Source organism: Vipera ursinii (genome assembly GCF_947247035.1).
Source record: "Vipera ursinii genome assembly, chromosome: 2".
NCBI lineage: Eukaryota > Metazoa > Chordata > Lepidosauria > Squamata > Viperidae > Vipera > Vipera ursinii.
Window position 1 is genome coordinate 245,997,034 of NC_139513.1, and position 17,995 is coordinate 246,015,028.

The 17,995-nt window shown below is 35.2% G+C and overlaps 1 protein-coding gene across 7 annotated transcripts in view; it reads right to left on the reverse strand.

Annotated features, from left to right (window-relative positions):
- Window positions 1-796: 796 nt before the first annotated feature.
- The window catches only part of APC (APC regulator of WNT signaling pathway), a 74,974-nt gene continuing 57,775 nt past the window's right edge, over window positions 797-17,995 (reverse strand). For all 7 annotated transcript variants that reach the window (XM_083351471.1, XM_083351474.1, XM_083351469.1 and 4 more), the window contains 7 exons: window positions 17,269-17,647; window positions 16,281-16,376; window positions 14,557-14,696; window positions 13,805-13,882; window positions 12,597-12,713; window positions 11,103-11,317; window positions 797-10,590 (listed from right to left, as the gene is read on the reverse strand). In XM_083351471.1, the coding sequence (XP_083207597.1) occupies window positions 4,035-10,590; window positions 11,103-11,317; window positions 12,597-12,713; window positions 13,805-13,882; window positions 14,557-14,696; window positions 16,281-16,376; window positions 17,269-17,647 (7,581 nt within the window). In that variant the 3' untranslated portion in view covers window positions 797-4,034. The remainder of the gene's footprint in view (window positions 10,591-11,102; window positions 11,318-12,596; window positions 12,714-13,804; window positions 13,883-14,556; window positions 14,697-16,280; window positions 16,377-17,268; window positions 17,648-17,995) is intronic.

The following is a 17,995-nucleotide window of genomic DNA, read 5'->3' on the forward strand; positions in this document are numbered from 1 at the left end:
TTCTCACCAAGTAGAAAATGCAACATAGAAGCACATGTATGACTGACATGATTACTTTTGTACAGGACTATTCTTAAACCTAACATGTGAAATGTCTCCATAAGTTGGGCATAGAGTATAATCTTCAGACTCCCCCCCCACACACACACACACGGTAAAGGAATTACATAGAATATAGATCTTTCAGAATGTCAGTCTAGAGCCAGATATTTTCACCCCAGAGCTATCTTATGAGACCAGCTGGATATAAATATTAAGCTTACATGTTTATAACATTTTAGGTTCAGATTTACACCTGTTCCAGGGTTATAAATAATTATGATGCAAATTCTAGAACTGAGCTGTCAGTAAAAAAAAAATAGTTTAAGCCAAAATGTCAGATGGCAAACCTCAACAGATTAAGCCAGATTCCAATTTCAGCAGGGCATCTCATACACAATACGCCTCCTTTTTATATGTAAAAATAATGGATGGCTTTGTAAACAGGATATAGTTAATTATTAGCATACAGATTTTTTTTTTATCCTGTACTTTACTGCATGGTGAACTGCAATGAATAGTATTTTTTATGGTTTGGAATGAGCATATTTCAGACTATAAATTATGTGAAAAAACTGACAGCAAATGGAGTTCACAATTAAATGTGGACAGCACCCCCCCCCCATAGATAGATATGATATTTTCTTCTATATGTTTATATATTCAATATATTGGAACTGAAAGTACTTCATGTAAATAAAAAGCAGACACAATAATACATGCATATTTTCTGGAACATTTCGTTAAAAAGGTGCACTTTGATTTGTCAAATAATTTGTTTATTTCAGTGTGAGAATTAAATTACAAAAGAAAAGCTCTTGTCTTATACATCAACTCACAAATAATCAAGGAAGTGGATAAAATTAGTACAATTCTCATTAGCAAAACTGCAGAAAGCAGCAGAAAAACTTTAAAAGAATCTGTCAACTTTTAAAAAAATGTTGCCTTAATTTCTTGACTTGGTTCTATCCATACTGCACGGCGCATCACTTTTACAAGTTAGTGATTAATTTCAGTAGAAGCAAAATAGCAGTAATCAGCAAGTACAAATATGACAACATTAGTGACCTCCAGATGCTGAATTAAAGTTAATAGTCAGCAAAGATGGGTATATGATGGGCTTTTCCCATTATGCTTTCCTATTGTCTTTATACAACAAGTGATTTAAAGATAAATTGAGATGAACCATACTGCATACTGATCCTGTTTATTGACCCACATAAGATGCCTCACAAAAAGTACATTGAAACATATACATTAATCCATCACAAAGATTATATATATGATAAGCAGGCCTTGTGTTCACGTAAAATATTCTACCAATATGGTATGCCAATAAATATGCCCTGTTAAAAGGCAAAAAGTACAAGAAATAAATATGTATAATCTTTTTGACGGAGAATTAGTAATAGGAAGTTACATCTATTCTTATGTCATACTTTGGGGGGGAAACACCTTAAATTTAAATTAATTCTTTTTGTGGTCTTAGTAATATTAGGATTAGGATTATTGGGCTAATTGCCTACCTATACGTGTGCATTTTAAAACAAAAACAAAAAACGACCCAGTGGAATAGAGGCTGGGAAATTAAAATACAAGCCTGCATCAAAGGATACAATTATGTAATGCTAAACCAACTTACAAGGCCTAGATTGCTGTCTCTTCTTCCAGCATGGCCATGACTTTAGAACCTTATTTCTGTTTTAGGCTAAGCCATGGGTCTTCAAACTTGGCCCTTTTATGACTTGTGGACTTCAACTCCCAGAATTCCTCAGCCAGCGTGCCTAGCTGAGGAATTCTGGAAGTTGAAGTCCACAAGTCATAAAAGGGCCAAGTTTGAAGACCCCTGGGCTAAGCCATAGTAGATAGTACTTTGATCTGGTTACTGTGGTCAATGGCAAATGACTGCAGGAGCTGCAATTCTAAACACCCCAGAAACATCCCTAGAATTCCTACCATGGGCTACTTTATCATGATGTTGAAGCCTAGACAAATTGCAAATAATATCAACTATCCTTAATATAAAAATACTTTTAAGCTTACGACATTGGCTTATTTTTGCTAATCTTAATAACAGCAATAACAATTTAAGGTTTTACGCAGTGCTTCAAAGTTGGGCACTATAAAACCTTAAATTGTTTCTCGTAACTTTTCTTTTTTCACACTTTTATTATACCGTAAGTGTAAGAAAAGAAAATATAAGGAAATAAGTAAAAGGGATACTGTGATCATTTCTCATATAATCTAGTTTTCTGTTTTGTGTGAATTTGGCCATCAGTCAGTTGAAAATGCATACTAATTGTTGCTGTCACTCTTATCTTAATGTAGAGGTTATTATCTGGTCTGAAAAAGTTAAAATTGGTATTAGAATAGTTGTAGCATCCACACATTTTAAAGCATTGGTTTGATTTATAGATTAAACTGGATTATCTGAGAACATCTGTAAACAGATTTTGAACTTGTCAAATAATCATGAATAGGATTGTAATAATGAAAACCTGCCTGAGATATATATTTGATTTGCTCAATACTGTTTTAATTAACAATGTGCACACGCATGTTGCTATTTCTGTATAGAGGCACTTAGTAGAGTACTTCTGTTGTAAACAGTCACGGAAGGTCTCTAAAGTAAAAATATATGTAAATAACAAGTTGGTTTATCCAGAGCAGTTTAATATACAAATCTTTTTTTCTATAAGACGCTAAAATTTAGTACATTAGTTTCTAGTGCATTAACCAAATGAAAAAAAATATTCTAAACAACTTTCATTCTCAATACTTTCCATGTTGTATTTGTATATTGAAATCACTCTAGGCTGTGCAATAGGAAATTTATGCCTTTGGGCATATATATGGAAGTACTTCTTTTCTGTACTGGAGGAACCCAAAAATATTTCAGCTGAAAACACTAATGCTATATCCTAAAGCTGCAGCTGATACATACAAACAGCTATTAGAAATTGGAAGAAAACCAGTGTGCGACTGTATTAGGCAGTGGATATAATGCAGATCCATTCAAATTTGTAAGAATGTTTCCACTGACTTCAGTAGAATAATTATTGTTCCCAACACGCTTTTTGAGGAAATGCATAACAGGAAACGGATTTCTTAAACATTAAAATTAAAACATTGTTATGTACTGCAAAAGTAACACACAACAAAATGTACATACAGCAATAATTTATTCCGTCATTTAGTTTTGATGAGACTTCACCTGTGCCTCATTAATAAAAGAGCAGCCATCTTACCTCAAATACCAGAATATACAACAAGTTACAGCATAGCAAAAATCCTACCTACTGTCAGTTAAAATCTAGTTCTGGTAAAATAATTTTGTTCAAGGTTTACACATACACAGATGTCCTTTTTTTCTTTTTTCTTTTTTGCAGAGCACAAAAACAAAAATGTATTTATTTCACTATAACTATCTATGCACATTATGTGACCACAGAAATGTTAATTATCATTTCAGAAAATGAACATCAGTTCTATCCATGCAGGAATAAAAGGCTTGTTCAGCAGAAACCATATTACTGTGAATTTCACAGCCACATGATTAATTAAAAGGTTAGTGGCTTCACAAATACTAAGGTGGAGGGTTGGTTTTTTTTGGCATAAATACCAAATTTTCCCTGAAGTTATTTAGCCATTTTGCAACTCTAGAAGTGATATATTAATAGAATTATTTATTTTAATCTGTTTTTCATCTTTCTAAATTCCCCCAACCCATCAAAACAATTATAAAGGTATGGGATGTTAATTAAATATATGTAAAATATACTGTACAAATATAATTATTTTAGCAATTTTATTGCTAAATTATCAATTGGGAATCCCTCAAATATTATTAGTGAAGACAAAGAATATATATGGCTTCCAGAACAAGAACCCTCTACAAGAATCAAACCTATTTACAAAAAAAAGAGGGGCTAACCACAATTTTGCTGCTTTACTTTTTAAAAATCCACATAAATCAATACATTGTTAATTTTTTATTAAACAGAAGTCACCAGGTAAGACCCTGAATGGCGCTTAGGGCTTTGTGCACCACTCGAATCTGGACTTTCAGCCTTTGAGTCTCGTTTTTTTGTACTGTTATTTACTGGTGTTGGTATCTGCGATGGTCGAACAGAACTGTTATCCAGACTACTTTTCCTGGGGCTTGGATTATAGTTAAAAGGCGTCACACGTGCTGCAACAGCACCACTGGGTGAGCTGTGTTTACTCGAGCTGCTAGAACTAAATGGTGTGCGCTCACTTAGAGTGTTTTCACTAGTCTCTGGGGCAGCTGTAGAATTGCTTAGAACTATTTTTGTTTCATTTCCTTTCTTGTCTGGACCATCAGACTGGATAAATGAATTCAATCGGGTTTCTAAACCCATGGTGCGAACCGGGACATTTCCATTTCCGGCATTTTGTTTTCCATGAAGATCTTTTGAATCTTTGCTATTTATACTGCTTTTCTCTGAACCACTGTCAATAACGGGGGGAGTATTTCCCGTTGGAGATTTTCCAGACCTTGGATTATTAATAGGACAGTCCTCAATCCTCACCCATACATCCTCTGTTTTAGAGACTGCAGGGGCCATCTGATAAATGAGAGTTTTTGAATCAGCACCATTGGTGGGACTTGATAAGATATTCTGAGAAGGACTTGTCATTATTTGAGGAATTTCATTTTCCTTTATTTTTCTCCAAGTCCCTTTGGTTGGCGCTTGATTTTCTTTACCTTGTTTGAGTCCAGAAAAAGAAGTTACATGTTGCTTTTCATCTTCACTTTTTGCCTTTTCACTGGATTCTGAAGAAGCTGACAGAATTGAGGAAGAACTTCCTGTCCTTCGCCAAGTACTTACACGAGGAAGTGATGAAGAGTGTTTACTGTGTTCACGCTTCCAAGTTCCTGATCTATTAATTGGCAATCTGGATGGACTCTCAGAATGAGATCGAGTTATGTCATGTCGTTTTGTTGGCCTCCCATCACTGTATTCTAAAGATGGACTCAGGTTAGGAGGTAATTTTCTCCAGCCACTGGCTTGGGTGGCTGAGTGAGAAGATAAAGACATGTCAGGAAGCGATGGACTTAAAACTGGAGTATGTGTTTGGGACTGGGTTGGAGAGTCTGGTCTAGAAGGTGACAAAGATTCAAATGAGACAGACTCTTCTAATTTCCTTCTTAGAGTAGGACTTGGGGTTTCTTTAATAAAAGTCGACTGACGTACTAAAACAGGTCTCTCTGACCGGTCAGATTCACTCCCACTTGATTTGGCTGATGACATTCTAGATAACTCAGTCTTTTTATTTGATCCGCTGATGCCAGACATTTGATTTAATCCTTTTGAGGCAGATTCACTTCTAGGAATTCCACTAGTACTTTTAGGCAATCCTGTTTGTTTTGCTACAGTTTGTTGGTTCATTTGTCTGCCTGGTGATGTATATGCCATTCTTCCTGAACCTGATGATTTATTGGAAGCTGTACTTGGTGATGCTGTTCTTGGCAGCTGGGAAAGCTTATTGGGAGGACTTATGCCATTTCTACCTGGTGAAATCGAGTTTCTGCCAGGAGACTGCAGAGGCCTACTTAATGGTTGTTGTTGTGGTCTAGAAGGTGTAGAATCTCTAGATCCTGACCTAGAAGGTCCTTTACTTGAAATACCCTGTTGAGATGGCTGTCTAGATATAGGGCTTGGATCAGATTTCATAGAAGGTTTGGCAACTCTTGGAGAGCTAGTAGAACTCTGGCTTTCATTTGGACTTTTGGATGCTGCATTCTTTAGTTGTGGTCCTTTTTTAGAAACTGGACTTGTACTTGATGAACTATTTCGAACTCCAGGAATATGAATCATTGTTCTTCCTCGGGAAATAGAGGGCATATTTGTTTGCAAGGGCTGTTTCAAATGGCTTGTAAGTTCAGAATTAGAACGAGCTTTACTTGTAATCATACTTTTATAAACTTTCTTTCCTCCTTTAATCCCTTTATTTTCAGATTCAATTTTCTTATTTTCCAGTGTACTCTTCTCTCCTGGTTTAATAATTCTTGGACCCTTATTAGTAGTAAAAGGTTTTTCTTCTTGATCTGGTGTAAGATGAAATGGTGATCCTAAGGAAATTCCCGATTTTAATGAAAGGATTGAATCTGAATCTGATGAAGCTTGTCTAGATAGTGATGCTGCTGCAGCAGCTTGATGTAAACAGCTAACTATAGAATTTGCACCTTCTTGAATAGCTTTCCAGTCAAAGTTCTCTGAATCTGGTGAGAAACCGTTCTCTGAATCAGGCCTTTGTATATCTTTCAAATCTAATGTGAGATCTTCTGCTAAAATGCCTCCAGTGTTTCTAGAACTAAATTTTTCACTATCCCCCTTTGACCTTGATGGCCTTTTCTTTTTAGGCATAGCTGAACTAATACATTCCTGCAAAAGGTCATCTTCTGAATCAATACTAAGAGAACTAAGGGAACTGTTCCTTGAAAAACATACAGGTGTATCTTCTACATGAAATGATTTAGGAGCATATCCAGAAACCTGTACTCTAGTTGACTCTATATGTTTATCAGGTGGTTCTATTTGTTCTACAGGTTCACTTTCTTTGCTGTTGTTGTTTTCCTGATCAATATCACTGAGAGAACTCAGAGAGGAATTACGAGAGAAACAAACAGGTGTATTTTCTATTGCAAAATTTTGTGTTTTTTCATCTGTAGACGTAATGTCTTTGGCTGATGGACAAAAAGAGATCTGGTTTTGCCCTAAAGGTTTGGGTTGATTTCTTCCTGTTGAAGAGTGCTTTTGACCAGCTTGTGATCCACTAACTGATTGCTGATTTGGAATATATTCTTTATTGGAGTTGGCTTCAATTTTATTGTTTTTCTCCTTTCTCAGTTCTGCCTTTTCTCTTGAAAGATCTACATCATCATCAAATTCCAAGGAACTCAAAGAGTCATTTCGAGAAAAACAATATGGAGTTCCTTCAATTGGAGTATAATGGTGAGGAGAATCAAATGCAAAGCTTCCTCTTGTACGCTCTTCATTATTTGGAAGTTTATCATTAAAATCTTTTGAATTATTTTCAAGAGTCTGCTTCTTTGTCTCTTTAGTCTCATTATTTCTTTCACTACTAAAATTATTTTTTGATTCTACATTTTTTCTTAAGCGTGCTCTGTACTCATTGCTTTGTGGCATAGGTTTTACTGGTGACGTTGGTTTCTTTTTCTCTATTTCTAGTTGATTTTTAGTAGTTATTGGGGATGATGTAGATGCTAGCTGAATTTGATCCATTATCTTTTTCACTCTGAAAGGTTTGTGACTTTTCCCTTTTGGCATAGCAGAATTAATACATTCTGCAAGAATATCATCACCTTCTTCTGTTTTGTCATCATTCAGCCCAACAGTAGAGCTGTTTTTCCCCTTTTGAGCATCTTCCGTATTTCTTCCTTCCGTGGGAATTGTATCCCTCTTTTCAATTTCAGCTGATTCCATTCCTGAAACAGCAATCCCTGTACTGGCCAGTTCATTTGGAGGTGATTCTATTGTTAGATCACTCAGAGATGTAGCTGTTGAAAAATTTATTGGTGTTCCCTCCACACAATAAACACGTGGCATGTCATCACCAGGTGTAAATGTAACATGCTTTGGGGAATGTAATCTGCTTTGAGAAGGAAGAAGTTTATATACAGGCAAATGGCTTGGTTTTCTGGCTACAGGTGGAGGTATTTTAGAAGCAGTTGCCTGCGAAGGCTTTTTGGCTTTACGTGAAGACTTAGTTGGCATAGCAGAAATAATACACTCCTCCAATATTTCAATATCATCTTCATCTGAATCATCCAGAATATCTTTCTCTATTTCAGTGGGTTCTTTTGTATCTTTTTCTAGTTTATCCTTGGTGTCATTTGATTGTTCAAGTTCTGCTTCATTTACATGATCATTTTCATGCACAGGAGGCATTATTCTCAATTCTACATCTTTCTGTATAAATGGTTCATCAAGACTCAAAGCACTCAGGCTTGATGAACAAGAAAATCCATCTGGTGTACTTTCTGTTGCAAAGTGTAACAATGTGTCAGCATCTTGCATTACCTGCACCCTTTGAACAGCTGTATTTACAGCTGTTTGTCTTGATCCAGATTCTCTCTTTTCAGTGTTGGATACTTTTGCTTTGGCTGTTTCTCTTTTTACTTGGGGCACTTGGGTAGGCGGTGGAGTTTTACTTCTGCTGGGTGGCATTGTTTGCCCAGGACTATCTGGAAGATCACTTGGGCTTATTATACCACTTATCATCCCACTACATGGCTCACTTTGAACAGAGCTAGCAATCGAACGGCTCTCAAAACTATCCAAGGAACTCACAGAGGTACATCTGCTAAACATGAGTGGAGTCTCCTGCACATAATGTTCTGGTGGGCTCTTGGGAGTTTGGGCACCACTTTTTGAAGGAGACTTGGCACCCGAAGAAAACTCAACAACCTTATGTCTTGTTGAATCAGAAGGAGAAATAGTAGAAGTCTGAAGTCTATTTGATTTGGTCCTAAGATGCTGGGAAGTTAATGAGGTTTCATTAGTTGTAACTGCTGTTGACAGATTCCCACTGTTTTCTTTCATTCCAACTATCTTCAGAAAGTTATCAGTATCAGCTACCCGTGTGGAATGATCACGTCCTGTTTCATCTTCAGCTGATGATAAAGATGATAGAGAGCTACATCTTGAAAAACATATTGGTGTATCTTCTACACAGTAAGTTTGCATTGTTTCCTGGTTAATGGAAGGTGCTTTGCAGGATGTAGGCTTCTGAGTATTATTTGTCTTATTCTGAGCAGAATTTGGATGAAGTTGGTTATGTTTTTTTGACGCAACAGATGATGATGTATTTCCACTGCTTGATGAAATATGATCTGTTTTAGTACTCTGTACTGACGGAGTTTTTGAAAATGAAAAAGATGGTTTCTGTGCAGGAGGAACATCTGTTGAATATCGAAGGCTGTAATCAATTGGCTGATCTACATGGTGTGCCTCTTCATTGTATTTTATGCTGTAGTTAGTTGGCTGATCTTCTTCCTCATGCTGTTCCTCTTCAGAATAATGCTCACTATAATTTGTAGGCTTATCAGTCGCATAATCATCAACCTGACACAAGGATTGACTGACTTTGGGATTTATTCCATGATTACATCCTACTCTGTTTTGTTCTGAATTACTGGATTCTCTTGATCTGAAAGGAGATACACATTCTGGCTGTCCAAAAGCTGATTGATAACTTAGATGTTTATTATCACCACTCTCAGGATATACAGGATATGCTCCACTTTGACTTCTGGATTGCCTTTGCTCATTCTGCTTTATTTCTTCTTCTATTTCATGCTTAGGTCTTGCCCATCTTTCATTCTGAGATGGGCTCTGCCTTCCAGAATTCAATTGTTCATCAGAATATTTCAGACTATAGTTTATTGGAGTATCCAATTCTCCATCATTGTCATCCATATGATTAGCACTGTGTATTTTATGAGCTAAATCAGCAGGATACTGTCCATAACTGCAAAATTTACTTTCTTCATCTTCAGAGTAAGATTCTATAGGCTTCATTTGTCCTCTTTTACCATACCCATCACTGCTACTGACACTGTTTAAACTATCATTAGAAGCTCTTTTATACTCTACTTTTGAATATGGTACAGAACATGCCCTGTTCTCAGATTTTGGAAAGTTATAACTATTTGTGTGAGAGTGACCAGTAGAGGTTCTTCTTAAAGCATTTCTGTCTTCCGACAAACAGTGAATTTCTGTTATAGATCCACTGCTTCTTTCATCTTGTGATATGTGCATATTTGTTGTTTCCTCCATTACTTTTGAAATCTGAGTAGCAACAGTAGAAATTTGCATTCCTATTCGTTTAGAACAATTGCCAGAATTTTCTGCTGTGCTATGGTAGCTGTTCAATCCCACTGCACGTTCCCTATCTAAACTCCGTTCTTTTTCAGAACGAGAATTCTCAGTATTTCCTCTGCTTGAGGAGGAGGAGCCAGGCAACACTGTAGTATTTAAATATGGTGAAAGTACAGTCACATTTCCACTGTTAAAATTTTCTGACCTGCACACTCCATCTTCATGGCGATTACCATCCAAAACATATTCACTGTAAAGATTCTGTTTATGTCTTTGCTTATTGCGGTGAGATGTTTTGGGACTTAAATTATCAATGTTGTCAAAAGTCTCAGATAATTGTTGAGCATCTAATTCTGCTTCCAGTGCTTTTTGTTTTCTGACATGGAGAGATGGTAAACTTGAACCTGGAGACATAATATTAGCATCTTTGTATTTTGCAGGTCTGTTTGCCATTAAATTTCTTAGAGCTGCAGCACTCCCCATGGCAATCATCTTGTGCTTCGAATGTATGAGATTTTTGAGCATACTGACTGCTCCCAAGTCCCATAATGCTTCCTGGTCCTTTGCATTCCGTGCAGACAGGTTCCACAAAGTTCCACATGCATTACTGACTATTGTCAAACTGTGAGACTTCAAATGATGTAAGAGGGTTTGCAAGCAGTTATTCTCTCTCAGTATTTGCCTGGAATTGAGATGTAAGCATAAAAATAATCACATTAACAACACGAAAAAGTTCAAATATATCAACATTATTTTTCCATATACAATATGGCTTGTAAGCTCTAAATAACAAATCCTCTCAAAGAATGAATAAAAAAAGTCAAACAGTACTATGGAAACAATAGTTTCCAACAGATTATTTACCATGGCAAATATTCCCTATGCCAAGGAGATAGCTATGTGAATATCCCTAAATATTACATGCAGATATTATGCTGATAATGCTATTTCACTTACTTTAAATATTCTGCACATAAAGTAATTTTACTCTAGAAATATGAATCTAATACAGAAAGATGAAAAGGAAACATGGCTACTCAGCTGGCTCTGCTGAGACAGCAGCTCCTCATCTGTTTATAAAAGCTTCATTATGTTAAGATCTGATTCGAGAGTTTGCCTCCCACACCCAAATCATTCATAAAGCATCTTTGATTGAATGGATAACTAAATAATGCAACAAAGCAGTATGCTTACCTATGGTCCTCATTTGTAGCAATCAAGCTAGACACATTACGAAGAATTCCCCCTCCACTTTCAATGATGGCTAAAGTATTTGTTTGGCTTCGGTATGTCAGTGTGCCAACCAAAAAAGCAAGAGCACCATCCACTGCACATATATCAGCTTTATTCTCAGTGCAATGTGCTGATAGGTTCCATAAGGCACTCAATACACTTTTCAGCGTAGATTCCTGCAGAGAGTAAAACATTACATTAGATTTCCTAGCTGTATAAAAAACATTAACACTTTATTTCAATAGGAAATATCTTAATATCTTTGTGGCTTGGCGGCCTGGCTGGGAGAGGGAAACCGGGCCGTGTGAGCGGCAGGCCGGCACACATGTGGCACAGCTCAACTCACACGAGTGGCAGGCCAGTGCACATGCACGTGCACTCGACTGCAGGTCGACCTGCGTGTGTGTGTGTGTGTATGCTGGCGCATGGCACATGTGCAAATAGGCCAGGGCCCAGTAGTGGGCCACAGCCTGAGGGTTTGGGACCCCTGTCTTAAGATATAAATGGATAAGTGGATTAATAGATAAGCTGGCTCTGCAGGATCAATTATTTTCTATGCCCCACACAAGTGCTTGACAGGCCTTATCGTCCTCCTTCCCCTTTTTCGCTCAAAATCAGTACTCTGCCCATGGCAGCAATCATGTAGCAACGTTATCAATGTATGGGTCTATGTCTACATGTATAACAGAATATGTGTCTTTATTTAAATATTAAAGGAATTTGTGTATGTGTAGCCATTTATTGTTATGTCATTGTAAATATACCATAGGCATTTTATTATTTGATAGTAATCCAGTGATAACCTCTTCACTGTGGCATGGAAAAGAACAAATAAATACATTTATGCATACATGTACATTACAGATGTATTCCAAAGACATATTATAGCCCTAATAAAAATTTCAAATTGTTAATATAATAAGGTTTAGTAGAGAACACCTGTCCTTCCAAAATTAAGTACTTATTTTGGGAGATACTTCCCATCAGCTTTTATAACAATTTAAATTTAAATGTATTTTTCAATGTTATTTACTAGATGGAAATTACTCTATAAATTCAAACAGACTTTAATCTATGGGAACTAACTGATTTTACCCAATATATTGAGTTGATTTCACTGGGATTCAAGACTAATTAATTTAATACACAACCAACTAAATTTGTTCTAAAGTACAGTACTATTACAAAATAATATACAAGCAAAAACAGCACCAGATAAAAATGGCAAGTGTATAGTTTATTTAGAAGAGTACCATAAGTGGAAAATACTTTTTTTAACAATTCTTCCTCCTAGTTTCCTTCCCAGAGAAGCTTCTGCTTTCCAGGAACTATTAATGATTGTCTTCTTTCACAAAAGTAACTATTTGAACTCTCTCTTATGTAAATTCTTAAACAAGAAAATAGGATTTGTTTTATATTTTTAAATACTAAAGAAACACTAATTTGCTACAGTACCTTTTTAACTTCCAAAGCACACTCCATTAGTGCTTTCACACTACCAACCTCTCGTAGTGTCTTCTTACTATTCACATCTGCCCGCCAAGACAAATTTCTTAAAACGCTTGCAATAACCTATAATATTGTTAATGAAATAATAGAAAAAAGTAATGTGTTTTAACTTGGTATTCTGAAAAATATTTTTATTACTCATTTTAATATGTTACTTTAATACAGTGGTACCGAGTTTCAACTGCTATGAAACTCATCAAATCTGGTACTCAATGCAGTTTGACATGAAAATTTTGTCCTTGTGCTATTTATTTCTTTGGTACTCAACACAAACTAGAACTCGTGTTGGCTAGCTAATGACTCACTCCACTATTTCTTATAGAAAAAAATTGTTTGGTACTTATTGTTTTTGGTATTCATTGCACCTCCCAGAACTACTAACGCTGAGTACAGAGATACCAATGTATATTGATTTTAAATAATTCAGTGCTTGAGACTTTAAATCAGAAATATAGAACATCATCTTTTTTAAATTTTTTCATAAGAATTCTTGACAATAACAGACAACATATCTGAGGTAAAATAGTATCTATAAATCTCTATCTCTATTTGTCTATCTATGTTATTTACACTATTCATCTGTAAATGAAAGTGTTCTAATACAGTATTATGAAATATGAAAACTTTTCCAATTTAATTATTATTTTAGCATAAAGTATTCAATATAAAATAAAATATTTCTCAGGGTAAGAAAATAAATTGCATCAATGTAAAATCCCTAATATGGATAGTTTGCTTATAAAAATTATCTTATTTGATGGACTTTCAGACATTATAATTGGTTCAACTCAATATTAATTCATTTACCGTAACTTTTTAAAAAATCAATAAAAATCAAATGTTGTAGTAAAAAGAAGGGCAAATAACATTTAATGCTTGATTTGTTCCACTAATCAATTTAGTGACTGGATAGCTCCTCAAGTTGTCCCCAGTCACGTCAATTGTGTTTTTTTCCCCCTCAAAACAAATTTAGAAAAATTATGTCACTAAATATACTAATTGAAAGTATACAGAATAAGAAAATAAAATGGGAAAACTTTTGAAAAACCAGAAGATCTATATAGCAGATTAAAGTATACAAAGGAAGCAAAAAAGAAATGTTGCATGAAAGTTATAAATATATAGAAATGGAATATCCTAGCAATGAAGTTTACCTGCTGCAAATCTTCACTTTCAGATTTTAACTGTGCTACTAAAGCTCTCATGCAACCCTTCATAGAACACAAAGTAGCCTATTTGAAAGAGAGAAAGAGATTTTATGAAGCAGGTAATTAGATTTATGTTGGCAGTCGAGGATAAATTATCTAATGGATATTCAAAATAGAATTATTTCTTTTCTGTGTTTTTGCACTTAGCCAACTAACTAACGGCTTTTCATAAAACTAAAGTAATAAAGAAATAAGAATGACGAACATAAGAAGCAGTTTTTTTCTAGGGGAGGTTTAAGAGAACATCTTAGGTGAGAACCCCCAAACCTAATTGAATACCAAAAGGGGAAAGATCCCCCTAAAACATGGGGGGGGGAGAAATTGAAATAAGCTTCTTCAAAATCACAATAAACAAGCACACATGCAAATATAAATTAGAATAATTGATAGTACAAGTATAAATAACACATATATAATTATAGATCAACATTCATTGCATAGAACAAGTGTAGGAGCATATTTTTTTTAAAAAAAGACAATTTCAATGAATAAAGAGCTGCACGAATAAGATGAAACAAAAAGAACTGGATCTTGGCTCATTATAATTAGTTCACCCAAGAAGAAAACTGCTGATAAGATTCAGACAACACCTAGATTCAGAATTTACAACAAGACTTTAAATAGCAAGAATCAATCTGTGAAGTATAAAAACATCTATTACAATAAATAGAAATAAATCCAAATAGATTCGAACCTACCTTATTGGCTACATCTCCAAAAGTTAAATTTGTCAGAGCCATTCCAGCATATCGTCTTAACGTGACACTATAATGGTCATTAGTAAGCCCATACATTTCACAATCTACCTGTAGCAATTCTGCAATGGCTTGTAAACCCCCTATAAAATAATTGAAAGATTTGTTAGAAATATTTTGGTAAATTGGCATATTTATTTACCAAAATTCCTTTTTTAAAAAATGTTAATATACCAAAAAAAGAGAAACAAATGTAATTATTATGGCTTTATTGTACACAAGAGAAACAAAACTGATCACTTTTGGAAATAACACATCCTTAGTTTTATAATCCTGGACTACAGATATATGGTCAATTTCTTTTCATTGATTTAATGGAAACTCTACTTTTATTTATTTTATTTATTTTAATTCCATTTATATCCCGCCCTTCTCCGAAGACTCAGGGCGGCTTACAAGCTTAGCAGTAGCCTTCATTCTATGTATATGCCTGATTATTAGGGCTTTCACATACATACCCAAGCGGCATTATTACAAAGTCAGCTTAATTGCCCCCAACAATCTGGGTCCTCATTTTACCTACCTCGGAAGGATGGAAGGCTGAGTCAATGAATATTATTTTGTAGGTTTTAATGTTTATTTAACATTTAGAATGAATTAATCTCTTGTGTGCTCTAAATTTCAAATTTTATTGGATGCTCTAAATTTTTTTGTATGCCCCAAACTCTAGGAGTCAATGAGTGTGAGTTGGGCAGCCTTATAAATTTTCATTTATACATATATATGTAAAATGTAAACATGAAACAAAGGAATTCAGTGGCTGCTCTGAAAACTCCTGTTGGTTATTGATGTATGCATGTACAACCTTTGGGCTGAGACTGCCGGTAAAGCAAGATAATATAATAGTTAAGTAAGTAATTAAGTATATATAAATAAAATAGTTAATATAACCATTGAATTAAATTGGTGAAAAAGCCTGTGTGTGTGTAGTGTCCGCCTTTGTATGTGTATGTACACATGTATGACCTCTGTGTTGGCATAACTACTCTGCTAATCTGGAATCCTTCTCTTAGCTAGCTTCCTTTATTTTATGTATAAAATAAATTTTATGTATATTTTATGAAAAATACCAGATGGAGCTATTCAAAATTAGATCCTAAAAAACTCAATTATTTTTCCTTCTAAATACTACCTAAAGTTATCAAGTGGCATTTCTTGCTCCTTTTTTTAATAAAATCATTATTAAGCTTCATTTTGAGTCTTTTTCTAGTAGTAAGATAACTTAAATGACCGTTGCATTTTATATTTTTAAACATGGAAACTCAATCAATTGCACTTTTCTTGGTGCACGTCTCAGTGCAAACAAACTGCCAGAGCACCAGACAAACCCTGAATTATATATAAATTTATGTATACAATCTTATGAATGTATTTTACTGTATTGTAAGTATATGAGTGTATTTTACTATATTATAAGCATATGCCCATTTTCCCCAGTATGTCTTCACATAATAAGGAATTTTTAAAAATGTATTCGTTCTGAATACTTCGAGTAAACCTAATAAAAACAATGATTTAATGTGGATTTTGAAACATTCTATTAGGTGAAAACAATTAATTTAATATCTGCTCCCTGCAAAAGAATGTCCTGACTTTTAAGACCTCCTTCTAACAACTATATATTAAGGAGAAAGATTTACTTTTCTGCAATGTCATTTTTTTCTTACCAAGTTCATTCATTGCATGCCTATGCTCTTCATCAAATGAAAGCTTCATTAAAACACATACTGCAGGACAGATCTGATGGTCAACTGGAGCTGGCACTATGTTAGAACAAAAAAAAACAACACATTTTCATTTAATATACTGTATCAATTAAAGAATGCAACAAAAACTTTAAAGTTACACTGTCAAACAATTTATTAAACGAAGTCTAACGGACATACTTCTCTAAGCTTTTGCGATGGAAAAAATTGAAGTCTGCCAGTTTTGCATCAGGAAGAATAACAGATCAGTTATCAGTAATAACAGATCACTTCCATACTTGCTCTCAATGAATGTGATACCTATTGCCCGTCACTCGTAATCACTTCCATGTAACTTCATTTTATAGGTAGTCCTCAATTTACAACTATTTACAACTATTCATTTGGTGGCTGATCAAAATTACATCAGCACTGAAAAAAGTGATTTATGACAGTTTTTCACAGTTATGACCGTTGCAGAATCCCTTTGGTTATGTGATCAAAAAACCAGATACCTGGCAACTGGCTCATACTTATGACTGTTGCTATGTCCCAAGGTAATGTGATCGCTTTTGTGACCTTCTGACAAGCAAAGTCAATGGGGAAGCCAGATTCACTTAACAACGGTGTTACTAAGTTAGCAATGGCAGTGATTCACATAACTGTGGCAAGCAAGGTTGTCAAAACTAACTTAACAACTGTCTCATTTAGGAACAAAAAAATTGAGGCTCCATTAATCATGTCAAAATAAATTTTAGAAGTTAAAATTCCCAATCAACACAGAAATATATACTTTATAACAAAAATGACATGATTTAACATAGATACATTTGCCCATTCCCTCTTGCACCTTATATTTCTGACAGCCTGCTTGGGAAAAAAATTATTCCACATTTAGCTAGAGTTCAAAGCTGTTAACACCAAATAATACTTCACAAAGATTTTGAAACCTGAATTGCAACCAACATACTTGGATTTTTATCTTGGTCCATGCCCTGATCATGGGCTTCCTGCCATTCCCAACAAGTTTCACAGTAAGCTCGGATTTGTTCTAGAAGATGAAGAACACGTATTTCTCGTCTGCCTCGTTTATCATCAGGCTGGGAATGAATGATATTATGTAGTGCTGCACTGGCTCTGGCACGAGCCTCTTTACTTCCACGAGAATTTCCCAACAACACAGAGTCTTTATCATTGCCATGCAAAAGTTGAATGAGAAGAGGAAGACATCCAGACTGGCGCATAGCTATGCAGCTATCCTGGGAGCTAGACATTGCTAGTAATGTTCGTGACATATCATCTTTATCATGGGTGCCCAACATTGACAGCAGTGAATACACCATTTCAACCTGCAAAGGAAATAGTTTTAAAACACTGTTATCTACAATTAATGGGATATATTCACATGAATATTCTAGAGCATGGGTCGGCAACCCGCGGCTCCTGTGGCTCCCAGTCCTCCGCCATGTGCAGTCCAAAAAAAAAGTGGGACTAAAAAAGTTCAACCAATCAATTCAAACTTGTCATGGAAAAGAAAAAACTTGTGAAGTTTGAATTGATTGGTTGAAGTTCTTTGGTTTGTGGGACTGCCCACAACCTCTTCTTCTTTGGACTGCACATGGCGGCAGTGGAGGAAGAGACGGGAGGACTGCTGGAAAGGTAAGTAGTGGGTTGGTCGGATGGGGCGTGCGGGTTTG